At 55.1% G+C, this 19,212-nt stretch overlaps 1 protein-coding gene across 8 annotated transcripts; it reads left to right on the plus strand.

Annotated features, from left to right (window-relative positions):
• The first annotated feature begins 1,541 nt into the window (after window positions 1-1,541).
• Window positions 1,542-17,976, plus strand: DDR1 (discoidin domain receptor tyrosine kinase 1). 8 transcript variants are annotated; one of them, XM_042938164.1, is made up of 21 exons: window positions 1,542-1,603; window positions 3,000-3,166; window positions 3,338-3,684; window positions 3,778-3,905; window positions 6,569-6,701; window positions 6,793-6,895; window positions 7,093-7,321; window positions 8,703-8,850; window positions 9,098-9,206; window positions 9,678-9,864; window positions 9,976-10,222; window positions 10,754-10,849; window positions 10,977-11,128; window positions 12,026-12,191; window positions 13,174-13,284; window positions 14,393-14,637; window positions 14,808-14,935; window positions 15,181-15,399; window positions 15,877-16,111; window positions 16,718-16,867; window positions 16,974-17,976. In XM_042938164.1, exons 5-21 carry the CDS (start codon window positions 6,611-6,613, stop codon window positions 17,112-17,114), a joined length of 2,757 nt encoding a protein of 918 aa, XP_042794098.1. In that variant the 5' UTR covers window positions 1,542-1,603; window positions 3,000-3,166; window positions 3,338-3,684; window positions 3,778-3,905; window positions 6,569-6,610; the 3' UTR covers window positions 17,115-17,976. The 8 variants fall into 8 exon arrangements, with proteins under 8 accessions (XP_042794098.1, XP_042794094.1, XP_042794092.1 ...); XM_042938160.1 differs by lacking the exon at window positions 3,778-3,905 and having other exon boundaries at window positions 3,338-3,455; window positions 3,569-3,684; XM_042938158.1 differs by lacking the exon at window positions 3,778-3,905.
• Window positions 17,977-19,212: the final 1,236 nt, after the last annotated feature.

Below are 19,212 nucleotides of genomic sequence, written 5' to 3' on the forward strand. Positions count from 1 at the left end.
TGGGGAGTGCCATTGGGGACCGTGGTGGTGCCTCAAATGGGCTGAGGGATTAGGATGTCCCCAGGGGGAGGTCTGGGGTCTCTGTGTCCTGTCACCCAGAAACAGGTTTGACTCAGACATTAGGCCTCTGTCTCCCCTGGTCTGTCTCTCCATTGCCCCTTCCTTTCCTAGCTGCTTACACTTGTCATCTCCCTCTGTCCCTTCATTTCAAACCTTAGGCCTCAGTCTCCCTCCTCTTCTCCATCTCTTGGTTTCACTCCAACCCCTTTATTTTTCTCCTTTGCCCTTGTTTCTGGTCTGCCCACCTCTTAGGGCTCCACACTTTCCTGCCCTCCTTTCTGAGTGCCCCCAATGACTCCCTGTCTCCACTCCAGTTTGTTGCTCTTTCCAGCAAACTTACCCCCTTGTGCTGTGTGTGCCCTCATCCCCCCGCCCCCATGTCTTCTCTGATTCATGGTTCCCCTGGTCCTTGGAGTTCCATCCCCACCATCCCATCTTTCCCCACCCCCCAGGCCACCCACAACTGAACTGCCTTGTTTTTCTCCCCATACTATGTCATCTCTCTCCATTCCTTCCACTTCTGGGCCTCAGTTTCCCATTTCTACTTGGGGATATCAAGGCCTGGCTCGTGGTTGCAGCCTTGCGCCCCTGTGCCCGTCAGTTCTCAGTCTTCCCAGCTGCTGACCCGGCCTACTTGCTCCAGAGGCAGCTGCATCTCCTGGGAAGGGGAATGCAGCTAGTGTGTGTGGGACCTTCTGGTCCATCCTCCCTCTCACTGGTCCTGCTGGGCTTCCCTGCGGTGGCCTGAAGCTGCTTCTCTCTCCTACGTGCCTCTCCTCACGTTTTTTGAGCTGTTTCCCTCCTCTCCTTCCTGGGTAGCAGGAAGCCTTTGGCCTAAAGGGGAGGGAATCCTGGATAGGAGGGCATGGATGTGGAAGGAGTGGAGGTTCCTTTGGGGGCTCAGGAAGACATGGGGTTCTCTGGAGTTGGGAGTGATGCAGCAGATGTGGGATGGGCTCCAGGGCCATGCAAGGCTGTGTGGACTCAGTCTTTGGCACTGTTCTGGGGGCCCCTGGATGGCTGGGATTTCCCTCTCTGGCCCCTGGGAATCTCGGCTCAGAGCCCCGCATTCCAGCCGGCTCCAGCCCCCTTTCCGCTGTCACTTGACTCCGCTGGGCCCCAGCCCTGCATCCCTCCCACTCCTCCAGCTTTGGGCTGGGGCGAGGTGGGCATCACTGACCAGGAATTTCTCTTGGGAGAGACCAGGAGGCAAGAGTTTCAGGATTCTATGGTTTCGTCATTCTCCCCAGGGGACCCCTCGGTCTGGCCCCGCCACGTCACCTGGCCGGGAGTGTGGGTCTGGGGTGTGGAATGTCCCAGCGGGGTGTGAGGGGCTGCCGCTCCTCCTTCCCTGAGGCGTCTGGCTGCGGCCCAGCCCCGCTTGCCAGCCCGGGGCTTCCTCCGAGCACAGTCCCTGGAAGGAGGAGCCGAGAGTCGGCCCAGGTGAGGTTACTGGGGAAACCTAGGCCCCGCCCCCGGCCCGGCTCCACCCCCAGCTCAGCCTCCCCGAGGCCCAGACACCCCGGCGGCTGTCTCCAGAGGGGTACGTGCTCTTGGGGACCCCTGGGGATTTGGTCGGACGGGACGGTGGGAAGAGGCAATTCTCCGAGTGACCATGGGGCTGTCTATTAGTGTCTTAGCAGTCGGGCGTCCTTGGATTAGTGTGTTCTGGGGGTTTGGAGCTCTTGCCCATATGTGCCTTAGCCTCTCCCGAGGGCCAACTTCTTCCTGGTAGTACTTTTGTGTACTTATCTGGTTAGGACTTCGTGTTTCTTTCTTGGGACTGTTGTCTGGGACTGCACGTAGGGTGCGAGCTGATATCTGCTGTGAGGTGCAGTGAGGCCGAGATCTGCAATGGACTTAGAGATCTTTCTGAGCCGGTGACATTGATAGGTGGCTGGCAGGTGTGGAGAAGCGGTGTCCTGAGGCCTCTCACCAGAGCTCCTCTGTCCTGCCCACCTCACCCCGCCTCCTTGCATCCATCTTCCCTGGGACTCCTGGTCCTGGTCCTGGTCCTTCTGGGCTGTGTCCGATTTTCTCTTTGCCTCTATCCGCCTCAAGCCCCTCGCCTTGTACAGGCCTATCCCTGCCAGTGGTCAGAGCCTCAACCCCGCCAGGGCCAGAGCTGACTGGGCCTGAGGAAGGCTTGCCCTGAGGATTCCCGGGTCTTGAGCAGGAAGCCCAAAAGAACCGGTGTCTGGGAGTCTGGGCCCCAGGGTCCTTGAGAGGACTGAGGCGGGGGGGGGGGGGGGGGTGGGGTGGGGGGGTGGAAGTAGAGAATGGGGCGAGGAGAAAGTGGGGGGCCATCAGGCTCTGGGAAAATCTGGGTTGGGGTGTACAGGACAGGAGGCAGGAGAGTGCCAGAGAGAAGCAAAAGTTGGTGGTGTGAAAAATGTGGGTCTTGGGGGCCTGGTTGGACAGGTGAGCCTGCCCCCTTCCTCCATCCAAACTCCTGCTGCTGGGTTGGGCACCCGGCCTGTGGGAACCTGCTCCTTCCCTGTGCCCTGGGGCTGCCCCCTTCACCTCCCTCTCCAGGAACTGAGCCCAGAAAGGGGGAGTAGGGAGGGGACCATCCCCTCCTGGGGCCTGGATTTGTGGGAGGCCCCAAGCAGGGCCTCAGCTTCGACTGTTCCCTTTAGTGGGGACCGCGGGGGTTGGGCCGCGCGGGTAGGCGGAGGGGGCTGGGCACGCCGCGTGGAGGGGACAGCTGGGTGGTTACCTGGGGGAGGCCGGGACGCATAGGGGAATGCGGGGTGGGCGTGGCAGCCTAGGGGAGCGCGCGGCCGGGAGGGCGGTGCCGGGCGTGGGAGCGGCGGGTACGACGCGGTCCTTGGAGGGGGAAGGGCGGCGACCCGGGCGGGCGGGAGGGGGAGCCGGGCTAGGGGGAGGCGGCGCCTGGGCCCGAGCCGCCCCAGCCCTGGCTCCTCTCCCCGGAACAGGCCCCCGACAGCTGCGCGCGGGAGCCGCCTCCCGACACCCGAGCCTCGCCGGCGCCTCCCCGCTCCCGGCTCCTGGCTCCCTGCGCCTCCCCCGCCCCTCGCCCAGCAGCCGAGGAGGCCCCGCTCCGGGGTCGCACGCAGGGGTCTTCCGGGAAGAGCGATGAGAGGTAGGGGGCGCGGCCGGAGGACCTCTGCGGGACGGAGGGGCGGAGGCAGAGGCCTGGGGCTCCGGGGGAGGCGCGGCGGCCGGGTGAGGGCCTGGCGGCGCTGTTCTTGGTTGTCCAGCCCCGCCAGGCGTGACCCTGCTGCCCTCCCCCCCTTCCCCCCCCCCCCCCCAGCGCTCTGGCTTACTGTCTGAATATGGGGGAAACCCCCTGATCTCCGCGAAAGTGTGTTCCAGCCTTGAGGAAGGACCCCTTTTACTCAGTGTGAAGGAACTGACCCACAGGAAGACAGGTGCTCGTGTGTGGTCTCACTGAATCATCTCCTCGGCCCTCTGGAGAAGTGGGCCTGCCCTCCCACCAGGCCAGTCCCTGTGAGCATCTGCTAACTGCTACGCCTCCACTCAGCTCCCAGTTGGGCAGCCTGCCCCCGGCCCAGCAGAGAGAGGCCCTGACACCCTAACCTGCCAGTGACAGCCTCTGGATGGTCATTTGGTTCTGTCGTGAGAATGTGTCACTGCCCGGTGAGCACCATCCTCAGTGTCCCATCCCCCACTCCCTTCCGCACCCCTTCGCACCCCCTCCGGGTCAGACTTCACCCAGCCTTCATCGCACAGGTCCCCTGCTGGCTGGACCTTCCTTTCCAACACCACCACCGCTATCCCCAGTCAGTGTCTGGTGCTGAGACTGCCTCTTGCCGCAGGCACTTAAGTGCATCCGGAGTTGAGTGCTACAGTGGACCCAGGTGAAAGCTGAGAGTATGGGAAAATGGAGCAGTGCCTCCTTATTCCCATTTCCTTCTGTTCCCCACCGCCTTGACTTCCCTCTGGCTTGGTCATGGTGTGTATTAAGGGGTGGGCCCCAGTGCTCTTGGGATGCTGTGCCTGAGACCTTGAGTGTGTGTGTCTCACACTGTCCTCTGATGGTAGGCTCGTGTGGTGTCTGTCATATTATGCTCACAGGTGTCTCAGGATGGCTATGTTTTGTTTGTTTGTTTGTTTTACAAACATTTTTGATAGTTTATTTATTTTGAGAGCGAGAGAGAGCAGGAGAGGGGCAGAGGGAGAGAGAATCCCAGGCAGGCTCTGCGCTGTCAGCACAGAGCCCCATGCAGGACTTGAACTCATGAAATGTGAGATCATGACCTGAGTCAAAATCAAGAGTTGGATGCGTAACTGACTGAGTCAACCCAGGCGCCCTGAAGATGGCTATTAACTAAGTGATGGGATTGGACTTTAAAGAAGGCCAACGTGTGGATGGAGTTGATGTGTGTGTGAGCATCTGCATTTGCCCCCTCTGGGAGTCCATGTGTGTAACAGATTTATGTGGATGTCACATGTGAGTGTCTCTGAAAGTATGTGAAGAGTTGTCTGTTACAGAGGGGGGTGTGGGTGTGGGTGTGGGTGTGGGTGTGTATGCTACATCTAACCCCAGTGTTTACGGGGCTCTGTCAGTAAGCTCTGTAAGCTGGCATGTCTGAGGTCTGTGTGTTTGGGAGGGGGTGGGTATACAGAGCTGTGTGGGTGTTGTCTGTGGTGGAGGGTGGGGGTGAGAGAAGAGAGGGAAGGACCTGCAGCAATGTCCAGGTCTCTGCTTTGTAATTGGTTGAAATGGGGTGGGGTGGGGTGAGGTTAGGGGTAAGTCTTCTGGGCCTGTTCTTCATGAGTCTGAACGCAGTGGAGAGAAATGAGGTGATTGGAGTGTTGGAAGGGTTGGATTGCCTCAGACATCTGTGTGTTTCTCTGCTTGGCTCTGTGCCCTGTGCTTCTGAGCCCGCTCTATTTACCTCTTGCTTTGTGTTTCTCGCCCCGTCTCCCCCTGCCTCCTATCCTCTGCCTGTCTTTGTATCTTTGCCCGGGGCTCCTCTAGCTCCGTCTGGCTCTGATGACTCATCTGGGATAGGCATGAAGGTTACCCACGGGAACAAGGGCCCCCGCTGTTCCCGAGAGAGGTGGGGGTGGAGAGCGGCACCCAGGAATTCCAGGCCAGCCGCCTGGGACCTTGTAGCCTGCTCCCCTGAACGTGGCTCCTGGACCTCCAAGGGACCAGGTGTGATTCCTCTGGCTCTAGCTCTTCTTTGATGCCTGGGTGCCCCCCGCAACTCAGTCAGCCCCCTCAGCTGCTGCTTCAGAGCTGTGGGGTCTCAGCTGCCTCTTACATTCCTGCCCAAGAGCATTATGGGAGCAGCTGGAGGAGGACAAAGGGATGGGGGAGTGTCCCCCCACTCTTCCTACCTCCTGGGGTGACCTGGCTTCCCTGTCTTTAGACCCGCCCTCATCTCCAAGGCAACGCAGGCCTTTCCTAGCTCTGGGCTTTTCCTTCAGAAGCAGCCACCTTCAGAAAGTGCGACCTTGGGGGACAGGATGTCTGGGTCTTAGGAAGGGAAGACAGAGCAGGGAGAGCTGGAATGGGATGCTTTGGAACCGATGGCAGATATGGCACTAGGGGTCTCGGGATTCCAGGACCTGGAGAACTCAGTGCAGTCCTCCAGGAAGAGGAGAGGTCAGAACAGTTTTTCCTGCAGCTGGGGCTGGGGAGGGTACATACCTGGATTCACAAGGAGATGCCAATTGGAATGGTTTTAGGCCACGCTTGCCACCTGGGCCCTGGTGAAGAAGAGCAGGGATTCTCAAACTTTGATGGGCACAGATCACCTGGGGATTATATTAAAATGAAGATTCTTTTTCTTTCCTCCAATTTTTTATTTAAATTCTAGTTATAGTTAACACATAGTGTAATTTTGGTTTCACGAGTAAAATTTAGTGATTCATCACTTACATATAGCACCCGGTGCTCATCATTAAAGTGCCCTCCCTTAATGTCCATCACCCATCCTGCCCATCCCTCCCCCACCCCCCATCTCCCTCCATCAACCCTCAGTTTGTTTTCTACCGTTAAAGTCTCTTTTGGTTTGCTTCCCTCCCTCTTTTTTCCACTTCCCATATGTTCATCTATTTTGTTTCCTAAATTCTGCCAGTTTGCCTTCCTACCAACAATGTAAGAGGGTTCCCCTTTCTCCAAAATGCATATTCTGATTCAGCAGATCTAGGGTAGGGGTGAGATTCTGCCTGTCTCCTAAGATGCTGGTCCAGGGATTACACTGGGCTTAGTGCGGCTACAGAAGACAGTGAGATTGGAAGGCACTGGGGTCCCCCACTTCTCTTAGAATTCTGAGCTCCTAGGTGGAGAGGAGACCAGAGTTTAGGCCAGTGTTTGGCACATGGGAAGCATTCTAAAAATATAGCTGATGCTCTTAAACAATGACTGCTTTGTCACTTTCCTCCTATTATTCCCAAAGCAGCCCATTCTGTCTGTTGTTGGCTGTTGTGACTCTGTCTGTTGTGACTCAGTCTCCTTGATTGCCCTTTAACTTACCCTACTACTTACCACTTGTTTTGTCCCCTGCAGAGATGCTGCCTCCACCCCCTTAGGCCTGAGGAGTCAGGAGCTATGGGGCCAGGGGCCCTCTCATCTCTACTGTTGCTGTCGCTGCTCTTAGTGGCAACTGGAGATGCTGACATGAAAGGACATTTTGATCCTGGTAAGGAGATTGGCTCCTGGGTCCCTGAGGATGGGGCTTTGGGAGACAGAGTTCAGGGACCTTGACCCTCCGTGTGCCTGTGTTCACCCAGCCAAGTGCCGCTATGCCCTGGGCATGCAAGACAGGACCATTCCAGATGGGGACATCTCTGCCTCCAGCTCCTGGTCAGACTCTACTGCTGCTCGCCACAGCAGGTACCTGGCACCCCTGGGACTGCTCTGGAGGAACTTTCTGGGGCCTCTACTTGCCCTTCCAACTCCTCTGCCCATGCCAAGAGGCTTCTGGTAGGGCAAATGCCAATGAACTTCCCCACCCCCAATGCTGGGGGAGCTATAAATACAAGAGACAGAGACAGACCAGATGTTCCTTGTGATCTCTTGCCCCGTCCCAGGCTGGAGAGCAGCGACGGGGATGGGGCATGGTGTCCTGCAGGGCCTGTCTTTCCAAAGGAAGAGGAGTACCTACAGGTGGATCTGCGGAGGCTGCACCTGGTAGCTTTGGTGGGCACCCAGGGGCGGCATGCTGGAGGCCTGGGCAAAGAGTTCTCCCCCAGCTACCGGCTACGTTACTCCCGAGATGGCCACCGCTGGATGGACTGGAGGGATCGCTGGGGTCAGGAGGTAAGGCTGGCAGGGGCAGCCCCCAGGAAAGGCTGGTTCTCCTCTCTTCCCCACTTTAAATGCCACCTGTCCACTGACGACTCTCCCAATTTATACCCTCTCTGGCCCAAGACTTTCCCTTGAGCTGCATCTAGTGTTGCAAACCTGACTACCTTCTAGGCCTTTCCACCTGGATGTCTAATGGGTTCTCAAACCTACCATAAATTTCCCTAGTTGAACTCGAATCCCATTCCCACTCCACAACTGCTCCTCTCCTAGCTCAGGCCAGTTGCTCAGGCCATAAGCTAAGATACCGCTCATTTCTCTGGTCTCTCACCTGCTAGTTCCAAAGCACCAGCAAGGCCAGTCTGTTCTACCTCCATGATATTTCCTAAATCCAACCACTTGTCACCGCCTCTACCTCTACCACCCTAGGCCCTGCTCACACCATCCCCAGCTTAGATGAACACACTGGTCTCCGGAACTGTTTTCCTGGCTCCTCTCTGTTTCCACCTGAGATCATATCTCCACCTAGTGGCTACAGACACTCTACCTGAGAAAATGCAAATCAGATGAGGTGCACTTGGCTTATAGCCCTCCACTGGCTTTCCGCTCTGCCAGAACAAAAGCTGAGCTCCGTCCTGGGTGCAGAAGCTTAGCTTGCCCTGGCTCTTGCCTGTATCCCTTACTTCTCTTTCCTATTCTTGTTCCACCTGGGCCCACTGGTTTTCTTGCTGTTCCTGGAACAAGCAAGGGTTTGTCCCACAGCCTCAGGACATTTTTGCATGCTGTTCTCTGTGCCTGGAAAGCTTCTCCCCCAGATCCTCAGGTTCTCCTTCCACTCAGTTCTCCTCTAAATATCACCTCCTCAGAGAGCCCACCTCCCCCTACTCCAGCTCCACACCCTGCCTCTTGTTCTTCACAGCTGTTTTTCCTACTGGAATCTCAGTACTGCAAGGGGAGAGGGGAGGGACGGATGTTTACCACTGAGAACTTGCATAGCTGGCACAGAGTAGGCACTCAACCAGTGCCTGCTGAGTGAACAGAGAGAATGGGGTAAAGGTGGGGGGAGCCAAAGCAGGGGTGCAGAGCTGTGAGGGACTGGATAGAATCTGTGCACAGCGGGATGGGTGGCTTAGAGACAAATGGAGACAGACAAAGAGTCGAGGCTGACACTGGTGGTAGAGGACAGACTGTCAGGCTGAGAGATGTGTCAGAGATCTTTGCTGCGGCCCCTTGTTTTACACATGCCTGGCTGTACCCCATATCCCTGTATGCTTAACACCACCCTTCATGAATCTCTCTGGCCACTGTGTGCTGGGCCAGGGAACAGCTGGTGACTGGGAAGTTAGATCCAACCTGTAGCCTTTCCCACTCATGCACGCTGTTTCCTGGGCAACAGGTGATTTTAGGTAATGAGGACCCTGGGGGAGTGGTACTGAAGGACCTTGGACCCCCCATGGTGGCCCGACTGGTTCGCTTCTACCCCCGAGCTGACCGGGTCATGAGTGTCTGTCTGCGGGTGGAGCTCTATGGCTGCCTCTGGAAGGGTGAGTCATTCAGACCCCCAAGAATTTGTTTCCTGGCCTGGGGCCTGGGGAGTGAGGCCTGGGGAGAAGGGCATCCAGGATCCTCTTTCTCTTGTTGGGAAGCTGTCACTCTGAGTGAGGAAGGGCCTGGCCAACATTGCCTCCTCCATGCTGGTGGGCCTGTGGAAGGACACAAGAAGGGAAATGACGCAGGGGAGGTGGCGGGAGGCTTCCTGCCTCTAACACCTCTTCTCCTATCCTGCCCCAGATGGACTCCTGTCTTACACAGCCCCTGTGGGGCAGACGATGTACTTATCTGAGGCAGTGCACCTCAATGACTCCACCTATGATGGACATACCACACACGCTGTTGGCGGGTAAATGAGGCAGGCCCTGCGGGGCATGAGCCTATGCGCTGGAGGGAGGATGCAGTGGATGTGTTAAGGAGTCTGGGCAGTGAGATGGAAGAAGTGGGGAAAGGGTTAGGTGGGGCCTTGGGGACACAGGATCAGGATTGAGGGTAGCAAGGCAACTACTAGCTCATGTGACTCTTTGTGGGAATTAGAAAAAGGCAACCCTTTGCTAATACACATCTGTTGGAAACTGTCACAGTAAATTCACACAACGTAGGTTGAATGGTGCCTCCGAGAGATGGTGCCTTCCTGCAGCTTGTAGCTGCAAAGTACCTTGACAGTCCTGGGGTTGGAAAAGAGAGAACCACAGGAAGGAAGTTGGGGCAGGAGGTAGGGGCTGGTCCAGACTGGCTGGGGTTGGGGTTGCAGAGCACTTAAATGGGTGGCACTCTCTTCTCTCCCACCCTCCTCTTCCTTGGCTCCCCTGCTCTCCAGGTTGCTGTATGGAGGTCTGGGTCAGCTGGCAGATGGTGTGGTGGGGCTGGATGACTTTAGGAAGAGCCAGGAGCTGCGGGTCTGGCCAGGCTATGATTATGTGGGATGGAGCAACCACAGCTTCCCAGGCGGCTACGTGGAGATGGAGTTTGAGTTTGACCGACTGAGGGCTTTCCAGGCCATGCAGGTAAGTGCGTGCAGCTCTTAGGCAAGGTTATGAGACCAGGGTGGTTGCCCCTGGGGTGCTTGCCCAGGCTCTCTTGGCTTTGACCCTGTGTCCCTCCTCCCTTCCCCCCAGGTCCACTGTAACAACATGCACACCCTGGGAGCCCGCCTGCCTGGTGGGGTGGAATGTCGCTTCAAGCGGGGCCCTGCCATGGCCTGGGAGGGGGAGCCTGTGCGCCACGCCCTGGGGGGCAGCCTGGGGGACCCCAGAGCCCGGGCTGTGTCAGTGCCCCTGGGCGGCCGCGTGGGCCGCTTTCTGCAGTGCCGCTTCCTCTTTGCTGGGCCTTGGTTACTCTTCAGCGAAATCTCCTTCATCTCCGGTAAGCCCCTGGTCTATGCCCAATCCTCAACCTCTGGGATCGCCAACCCGCAGTACCCACTCCTGGCACCAAAGTATCCACTCCTGGCACCATGTTTATGTAGCACTCATGAGACTTTGCAAGCAGGGATGCTCCAAATAATTTGAACACCTCCCTACCCCTTCCCCCCATCTCTGTCTTTTACTTTATGAGCCCTTCACTCATGACTGATATTGAGCAAGTAGGACAGTGTTGGCTGTAAAAATACTGAAGTACTCTGTGCTGGTTAAGAAATAACCTCTTCTCCAGGCTTCCTTATACCCAGCTCCCCACTTGGGCCTCTCTCTGGGAGTCCTGCCTCTCCCCATAATCCAGCACCTAAAAAGTTGACATCCACAACAGCCAGGCCCCTCCCATTCTGACTGGTTGGTACATATACCCAGTGTCAGCCCTGCTCCTGGAAGTAGAATTCCGTAGGTCTCATGCAAGTAGCTTTTCTTTGGTCCGTCTTCCCTATCTGACTCCTTCCTTTCTTCTCTTCCTTCTTTGCAGATGTTGTGAATGACTCCTCTCCAACTTTGGGGGGCACCTTCCCACCAGCTCCCTGGTGGCCACCTGGCCCACCTCCCACAAACTTCAGTAGCTTGGGTGAGCAGCCCTGGGGCCTCCTCCTGGACAAGTGTATTCTGGGCTACTATCCCTCCATGCCCCGCCCCCAACTTGGGTAGGAAGTGGTTCTGACTCTCCAGTGCTTCTGATTCTCTGTCTCTGCCAGAGCTGGAGCCCAGGGGCCAGCAACCTGTGGCCAAGGCTGAGGGGAGCCCGACTGCCATCCTCATTGGCTGTTTGGTGGCCATCATCTTGCTGCTGCTGCTCATCATTGCCCTCATGCTGTGGCGGCTGCACTGGCGCAGACTCCTCAGCAAGGTGGGCAGAACAAGGGCAGGGCCCAAGCTACAGGGTGGGTGGGTGTGGGTAGGAGGTGTTGGGGGGTATAGCCTGGAGAGGACAGACAGGGTGTGGGTGTGGAGAGTGAGGCCAGGCTGAGGCCAATGTGTGTGGGGAATCCTGATTAGTTTGGGTCCTGCAGGGACCACAGAACATTGTCTAATTAGAATAATTAGAGGTGGGCTTAGTAAAGAGATAGGTTATAGAGGAGTGGGCAGATGTATGAAAATTAGAAGGAGTAGTGCAATTTCCACAGATCTGTTACCGCCCATAGGCCTGGAAGATGAGAGGAGGGCAGTTGCTGGAAACTGGAGGAGTGAGTCTGGGGAAAGGGTTCCTTGAGAGGGGCAGTGGACTTTGCTTCAGGGACACAGCTAGCCTAAGTACACCTCTCAGGGAGAGGCTGGGAGCATAATCACCCTGACCTCACTTCCCGCCTGCCCAACAAATTCCTCTTGGGCCAACCCAAACCAAGCCTGTTGATGCAGTCCACACTGGTCCACCTTCTGGGGTAGAAGCTGGATGGGAAAGGTGGAGAGTGGAGCTAGAGAGGCAGGGAGGAGCTAGAGGAAGAAACCTGGCACACTCTGAGCCCATGCCTTCTTGGCAAGAATCAGTGGTGGTGATATGCATGAAGGTTGAATGATTCCATAATTATCTGGTCAGATTTGGGTTGGAATCCCAGAATGGTACATCAGGGGACTCACTCGTATGCTCTTGAACCTCTGTTTCTTTACCTGTGAAATAGAGTTAATAGTAGATACAACTGTGGGACTGTCGTGAGGACTGAAGGGGAGAAGGTGGGCATGGCATTTAATGAGCTGGAATCATGCACTAAACAGTAGCCACAGTTAACCTTCCCATTCCCATGACAAGGCTGAGCGCCGGGTATTAGAAGAGGAGCTGACAGTTCATCTGTCTGTCCCTGGGGACACCATCCTCATCAACAACCGCCCAGGCCCTCTTGAACCACCCCCTTACCAGGAGCCCCGGCCTCGTGGGAATCCGCCCCACTCTGCTCCCAGTGTTCCCAATGGCTCTGGTAAGACCTGCTTTGTTCTAGTCCCACCACCATCCTCTGCCTGTTTTCTTATGGTATCCCTTTTCCTCTCTGTTCCCATTCCCTTTTCCTGTCTTCTCCAGATTCAACTCATTTTCTTATTTCTGTGCCCCTGGTCACCACACTCTGTGTCACTCCATGTCCCTACCATATAATCTTCCTTAAGAATTTTCTATGTATTACCCATAATCCCTAGTGGCCTTATCCTGTCTCAGTGTCCCATACACATCTCTCTTCTCTATTGTTCCCTCTCATTATGTCTTCCTGGCCCCTCTCCTTTCTCCTAGATTCACTGCATTCATTCCGTCCGTCTGTCCATCCATTATCCATCCTTCTATCTGAATTCATACATCCATCCATCTATCTGTCCATCTTTTTGTCTATCCACCATTTGACCATTTGTCTATCATCCATCCATCTATCAATAAATATTCACACATCTATTCATCCATCCATCATCCATTCAACCACCCATCCATCCTCTGTCTATCCATCTATTCATCCATTATCAATCCATGTTCATCTATCCATTCACCTATTCATCCATCTATCCATCCATCCACCATCCAGCCATTCATCCATCATCCACCTATTCATCTATTCATACATATTCATCCATCTATTTGTTCATCTCTCCATGCATCCATCCATCTATCCATTCATCTATCACCCACCCATTCATCTACTCATATATATTCATCCATCCATTTGTTTATCTGCCTATCCATCCGTCCATTCAACTATTTGTTTGTCATCCATGCATCTATCCACTGATCTATCCATTCCTTCATTCATTATTCATCCAGCTATCCAGCACCCTCCAGACCCTTGTTTTATCCTGTCCCTGTCTCTCAGTACATCCATCCCCATCAGCTCTGGTCTTGCCCTATTCCAGGTCTCCCTGTCTGTCTAGCCTTGAGTCTCATCCCTTCCCCGTGTCTCCCCCCCTTCCTTTTCCCGACAGCGTTGCTGCTCTCCAATCCAGCCTACCGCCTCCTTCTGGCCACTTACGCCCGTCCCCCTCGAGGCCCCGGCCCCCCCACACCCGCCTGGGCCAAACCCACCAACACCCAGGGTAAGCCCCTCTGCCCCTGGGCTTCTCCAGGCTCCCCATACCTCTACTGGGGCAGGGAAAAGTCCTCACATCTCGCACTCCCTCCTCTCCCTGCTGTGGCCTCTTCTGCTCTCCTGAGCTCCCAAGGAGGAAGCTCTTATGCCTTTAGCTCTGTGCTGTGCTTGCTCCTTCTTAAGGCCTTTCCCTTGAGCAGAGGAGCAGAAAGCTCAACGGTTCTCAGCTCTGTCCTCCTTTTCCTCTTCCACCCCATCTTTTTTGCTCTCCAGACCCAGAGAGGAGGTTGCTATGCTGACCCCAGGTTCTCTTGTAACTCCTTCTTTGTTTCCCCTCTCTAGAGCTGCCAGGAGGAGGGCCTCTCACCCTGGGTGCTTGCCCTCTCCCCCCATGTGTTCTCTCTCTGCAGTCCCAGAGGTGAAGGCTCACACCCTGCCCTTCCTGTCTGCTCCTCCTCTTCTTGATGTTGCCTTCTCATTGTTCCCCCCTCCCAGAGCTAAGAGAGGACAGCTCTGCTTCCTCTTCTTTGTCTGTAGTTTCCTTGTTGTGCTGGCTGTGAGGAACTGTTCTCCTCTCCTCCTTTCTGTGTGCCCCTGTCTCTGCTTGTCTTTGAGCTTGGGGTGTTGGGTTAGGGAGGGTTTGGGTAACCACAGCAGGGAGGAGCCAAGGCTGAAAGCAAGGGGGTGTGAGGTGGGTAGAACAGCTGTGAACAGGAGGGGCTGACAGTGAGTGGAACAAGGGTTTGGAAAGTAGGGGGTGACTGGATGACTGGCACCATCCTTCTTCCAGTGGTGGGTAGAGGAATTCCTCTTCCAGCCAAGAGTTACCTCATGGTCTCTTGGGCTGTGCTGGGATCCCTAGAGAATAGACTTTATGTCATTCTTTGTTCAACCATTTCTATTGCCTTAAACTCTGGAACAGCTAACTCTCATCTCATGCCAGCGTCTTCTCTGGTTTGAGGTTGGTGGGTAGAATACCAAGAAGATGGAGAGTAGTCCGAGTCTTTCACCCAACAGGGAGACAGGGGGCCTCTGGGAGCCTGCGGTGGAGAGCCATGGCTCTCAGGGGCTGCTCCTGATGCCTTGTCCTGTCTTCTTTCCCCTCAACTTTCCAGCCTGCAGTGGGGACTATATGGAGCCTGAGAAGCCGGGTGCCCCGCTTCTTCCCCCACCTCCCCAGAACAGCGTGCCCCATTATGCCGAGGCTGACATTGTCACCCTGCAGGGCGTCACTGGGGGCAACACCTACGCTGTGCCTGCACTGCCCCCAGGGGCTGCTGGGGATGGGCCTCCCAGAGTGGATTTCCCTCGGTCTCGGCTCCGCTTCAAGGAGAAGCTTGGTGAGGGCCAATTTGGGGAGGTAAGGAAGATCCCTGCCCAACTCTCAGTAGTGTCTCGACTATCTGGGACTCTGATGCCATGCCCATATGTCCCTCTTGGTTGGAATCTGTCAGCTGTGACTGTGTTATTCCAATTGACCCTGTGACCTCAGTGAACTGTGTGACTATCTAACAAATGACCTTTCCCCAGGTACATCTGTGTGAGGTAGAGAATCCTCAAGATCTGGTCAGTCTTGATTTCCCCATTAATGTGTGCAAGGGCCACCCTTTGCTGGTAGCTGTCAAGATCCTACGGCCAGATGCCACCAAGAATGCCAGGTGAGGAGCAGGCATGGTGTCTGGAGATAAGGAAGGGAGGCCATGAAGAGTGGGGAGTGATCTAGAGACCAACAGAGGGGGAGTGTCTGGGGAAAGAAGTTTCCATCTTAGGCTGATCTCAGCCCAGGTCTCAGTGCCACTAGTGAGTTAGCTTGTCTGCTGGGGTTAGGGTGCTGGTCTACATGAGCAGGAGAGATGGTGCAGGTCAGCCCCTCAGTGTCCCTGCCATCTACCTGCTTCTCTAGGAACGATTTCCTGAAGGAAGTGAAGATCATGTCGAGGCTAAAGGACCCAAATATCATCCGGCTCCTGGGCGTGTGTGTGCAGGACGACCCTCTCTGCATGATTACTGATTACATGGAGAATGGTGACCTCAACCAGTTCCTCAGTGCCCACCAGCTAGAGGACAAGGCGACTGAGGGCCCCCCCGGGGATGGGGAGGCTGCCCAGGGGCCCACCATCAGGTACCCACTTACTTAGGCTGGCCCTTCCCTGAGAGCTCCCCAAGGCGGTCTCCTCTCCCCTTGTTCCAAACCAGAGGGAGAGAGGGGAGCATGGGATAGGGAGGCAGGTAGATGTTCAGGGGGGTGGGAGCTGGGATGAGGAACATGTGGCCATGTTCATCTGGGGACTGAGGAGCAAAAGGCCAAAGTTACTATCTTGTAGATGGTGAGGGACTTGGGCTCTGTCAGGCATCCCCCGCCGTTCTCACCCTTGCCTGAGTCCAGACAATAAAGCGTAGTTCCCTGGGTCATATGAACCAAACAAATGTTGAGTGGGCACCTACCCCTGGCCTCTACATGGGCATTCCATCTCTGCACCAGAAATAGATGTAACCCAGTCCCAGGGAGTGGGCTCCCCTTCCTCTCCTGGGAATCTGTGAGATGGGGATCAGTCTGGGGCTGCCCCAGTGACCTTCTGTTATTGGTTCCCTTCCTCAGCTACCCCATGCTGCTACACGTGGCAGCTCAGATTGCCTCGGGCATGCGCTATCTGGCCACCCTCAACTTTGTGCATCGGGACCTGGCCACAAGGAACTGCCTGGTTGGGGAAAATTTCACCATTAAAATCGCTGACTTTGGCATGAGCCGGAACCTCTACGCTGGGGACTATTACCGAGTACAGGGCCGGGCAGTGCTGCCTATCCGGTGGATGGCTTGGGAATGCATCCTCATGGTGAGAGGCCCTGAGAGAGGCATGCAGGGTGCAGGGGAGGGGAGGTGGGGGAAGACAGGGCATGGGGAGGCCAGGGGAGGAGAGCACAGGCTGCTCTGTGGTCTTGGTCAGTCACTTGCCTTCCCTGGACTGCAGATTCCTCCTCAATAAAGTGAGGGTTTGGGCCAGTGCTCTGCAAGGTTCTTTCTGGCTCTAGGGCCCAGAGAAAGTGGGGAGGAGTGGTATGATGGGAAAGGGTCCAGGAGCCAAAAGTGGGTACAAGAGCTCGAGTCTAGGTGGCAGAGAGCAAGAGAAGTAAGGAGAGACAGGAGGCTAGAGATAGAAAGGTGCGAGTTGGGAGAAAATCAGGACCAGAAAATGGGGGGGGGGCAGGGTGGGGAGGGAGGGTGGGTAGAAAAGGAAAGAGGCGAAAGAGAGGACTAGACCCTGAGAAAGAAGGCAGAGCCAGAAGGAGGGAGGAGCAGACTTGTTGGGAGAGGGGGCCAGCCAAGAGGGAGTCCTGCTGGGGTAAGTGCTAAGTGGACACGGGGCTCCCTGTGGGGAGAGGAGGAGGGTTTGTGTGGCCTGATGCCCTTGTCTGCCTTTGTTGCTTTATCCACATACCAGGGGAAGTTCACGACTGCAAGTGATGTGTGGGCCTTTGGGGTGACCCTGTGGGAGGTGCTGATGCTCTGCCGGGCCCAGCCCTTTGGGCAGCTCACTGATGAGCAAGTCATCGAGAACGCAGGGGAGTTCTTCCGGGACCAGGGCCGGCAGGTCAGAACAGAGGAGAGGGTTGTGGGTCTGGGAGGGCCAGAGCCTGTCATCTTGGGGACTAAAGAACATTTGTTCCCTGCCTTTCATCCACCCCACCACAATGCAGGTATACCTGTCTCGGCCCCCTGCCTGCCCACTAGGCCTGTATGAGCTGATGCTTCGGTGCTGGAGCCGGGAGCCTGAGCAGCGACCACCCTTTTCCCAGCTACATAGGTTTCTGGCAGAAGATGCTGTCAACACAGTGTGAATCACACACCCAGCTGCCCCTTCCTCAGGGAGGATTCAGGTGAAGCCAGAGGCAATAAACAAGAGGATTTAACATCACCCCCACTCCATTCCCATTCCCGACCACCCTTCACCTCTGAGAGAGAGGCAGTGTGACCATAGGTGGGCTGGGCCTGCCAGGGAGCTGATGCCTTCCCTTCCTCGGACACACTCTCATTTCCCCTTCCTGCTCCCCTCCTGGAAGCCTCGGCCACCCACCCAGCTGGCCCTGTGGATGGGATCCTCTCTGACCTCTTCTAGTCATCCCTGGGGGGTAAGATGGGGGCAAATGTAGGGCAGACACTGGATAAGGCCTATTGGAGCACCTGGGCCCCACTGGACAACACTGGTTCCTGGAGAGAAGGCTGTGGCCTCCCCAGCCTCTCTTTCCGTCACACACTGGACCCCACTGGCTAATAACCTGGGGATGAGGAGGACAAGAAAGGGAGGATGTTCCCGTGTTGCCTTGTTCTTACTCCTGGAATGGTCCTTGGCTTTGGCTTCTCCCTCCTCTATCCTCTGAAACACTGGACCTGGGGGTGATTCCTGTCCCCTCCCCCCCCTCCCTCCAGCCATCCCTGCTGTGTTGTAGCTAGAACTTCTCTCAGCCTGTATGTTTCTGTGGATTAAGTACTGGGATTAGGGGAAAAGAGGGAGCAAGGGCCTGTGGCCTTGGGGTTGGACATCTCTGTTGTAGCTGCCATATTGGTTTTTCTATAATCACTTGGGGTTTGTACATTTTTGGGGGGAGAGACACAGATTTTTACACTAATATATGGATCTAGCTCAATGCAATTTTAATATCCTGCACTAGGCAGGTAATAATAAAGGTTGAGTTTTCCACAGCTGTGAGTGGGTTTCTTGGGGTTTTGGTAAAATCTGCTTCCTGTATCCACTCCCAACGCATTTCCTTTCTTCTCCCTTTTTCTCCTTCTCCCCATTCCATTTCCTACTGTGTATTTTGCCCAACACAGTGTTCTGTTGTCTCTCTATAAGCCAGGTTCTTGCCTCTGGGACCTCAGGTCCTACGTGAATGTATGAACCTTGTCAGCTCCATTGGGAGCTCTGCAGGAGGCTTGGAGGGGGGTGAATTAGGCCAGGGGTCTTAACCTTAACCCATGGAACCCTTTGGCAGTGTCAAGAGGTCTACTGATTCCTCCTGAGAATTATTTTAAAACCCATTACACAGGGACCCCTGGGTGGCTCAGTCTCTGTTAAGTGTCCAAGTCTTGGTTTTGGCTCAGGTCATGACCTCACGGTTTCCTGAGTTCAAGCTCCATGTCAGGCTCTGTGCTGACAGTGCAGAGCCTGCTTGGGATTCTCTGTCTCTCTCTCTCTGCCCCTCCCCTATTCATGCTGTCTCTGTCTCTCTCAAAATAAATAAATAAACTTAAACATTATAGGGCGCCTGGGTGGCTCAGTCGGTTGAGCGTCCGACTTCAGCTCAGGTCATGATCTTTCTGTCTGTGAGTTCGAGCCCTGCGTCGGGCTCTGTGCTGACAGCTCGAAGCCTGGAGCCTGTTTCAGATTCTGTGTCTCAATCTCTCTCTCTGCCCCTCCCCCACTCATGCTCTGTCTCTCTGTCAATAATAAATAAACATTAAAAAAAACTACACACACATAAATGTGTATATATCACATATATATCACAGAGATCAATTGAGTTTACTAAAATGTTTAAAAAACATTTAACTGTTTAAAAAAACACAGTAACCTACATATTTCTTTTAAATATATTTAATAGGGGCGCCTGGGTGGCTCAGTTGGTTGAGCATCCGACTTCGGCTCAGGTCATGATCTCACAGCTCATGAGTTTGAGCCCCATGTCGGGCTCTGTGCTGACAGCTCAGAGCCTGAAGCCTGCTTCCGGTTCTGTGTTTCCCTCTCTCTGCCCCTAACCCACTCGCATTCTGTCTCTGTCTCTCTCAAAAATAAATAAACATTAAAAAAAATTTTAAATATATTTAATAACAAGATCTAGCAGCAGGTGTAGTAACTCTTAATGTCTCCAAATAGTAATAAGCATAAGAAATACTTGACACTGGGAGATTTCTATAAAGGTAGTGGGATATGAAAATAGA

Source organism: Panthera leo, chromosome B2, assembly GCF_018350215.1.
Source record: "Panthera leo isolate Ple1 chromosome B2, P.leo_Ple1_pat1.1, whole genome shotgun sequence".
In the NCBI taxonomy this organism is placed as follows: Eukaryota; Metazoa; Chordata; class Mammalia; order Carnivora; family Felidae; genus Panthera; species Panthera leo.

What these genes read in the sequence shown, in the direction of transcription:
- DDR1 (XM_042938158.1), top strand. An exon ending in CGAAATCTCCTTCATCTCCG is followed by an intron (nt 10,223 to 10,753) that starts GTAAGCCCCTGG and finishes CCTTCTTTGCAG; the next exon opens with ATGTTGTGAATGACTCCTCT. An exon ending in TCCGGGACCAGGGCCGGCAG is followed by an intron (nt 16,868 to 16,973) that starts GTCAGAACAGAG and finishes ACCACAATGCAG; the next exon opens with GTATACCTGTCTCGGCCCCC.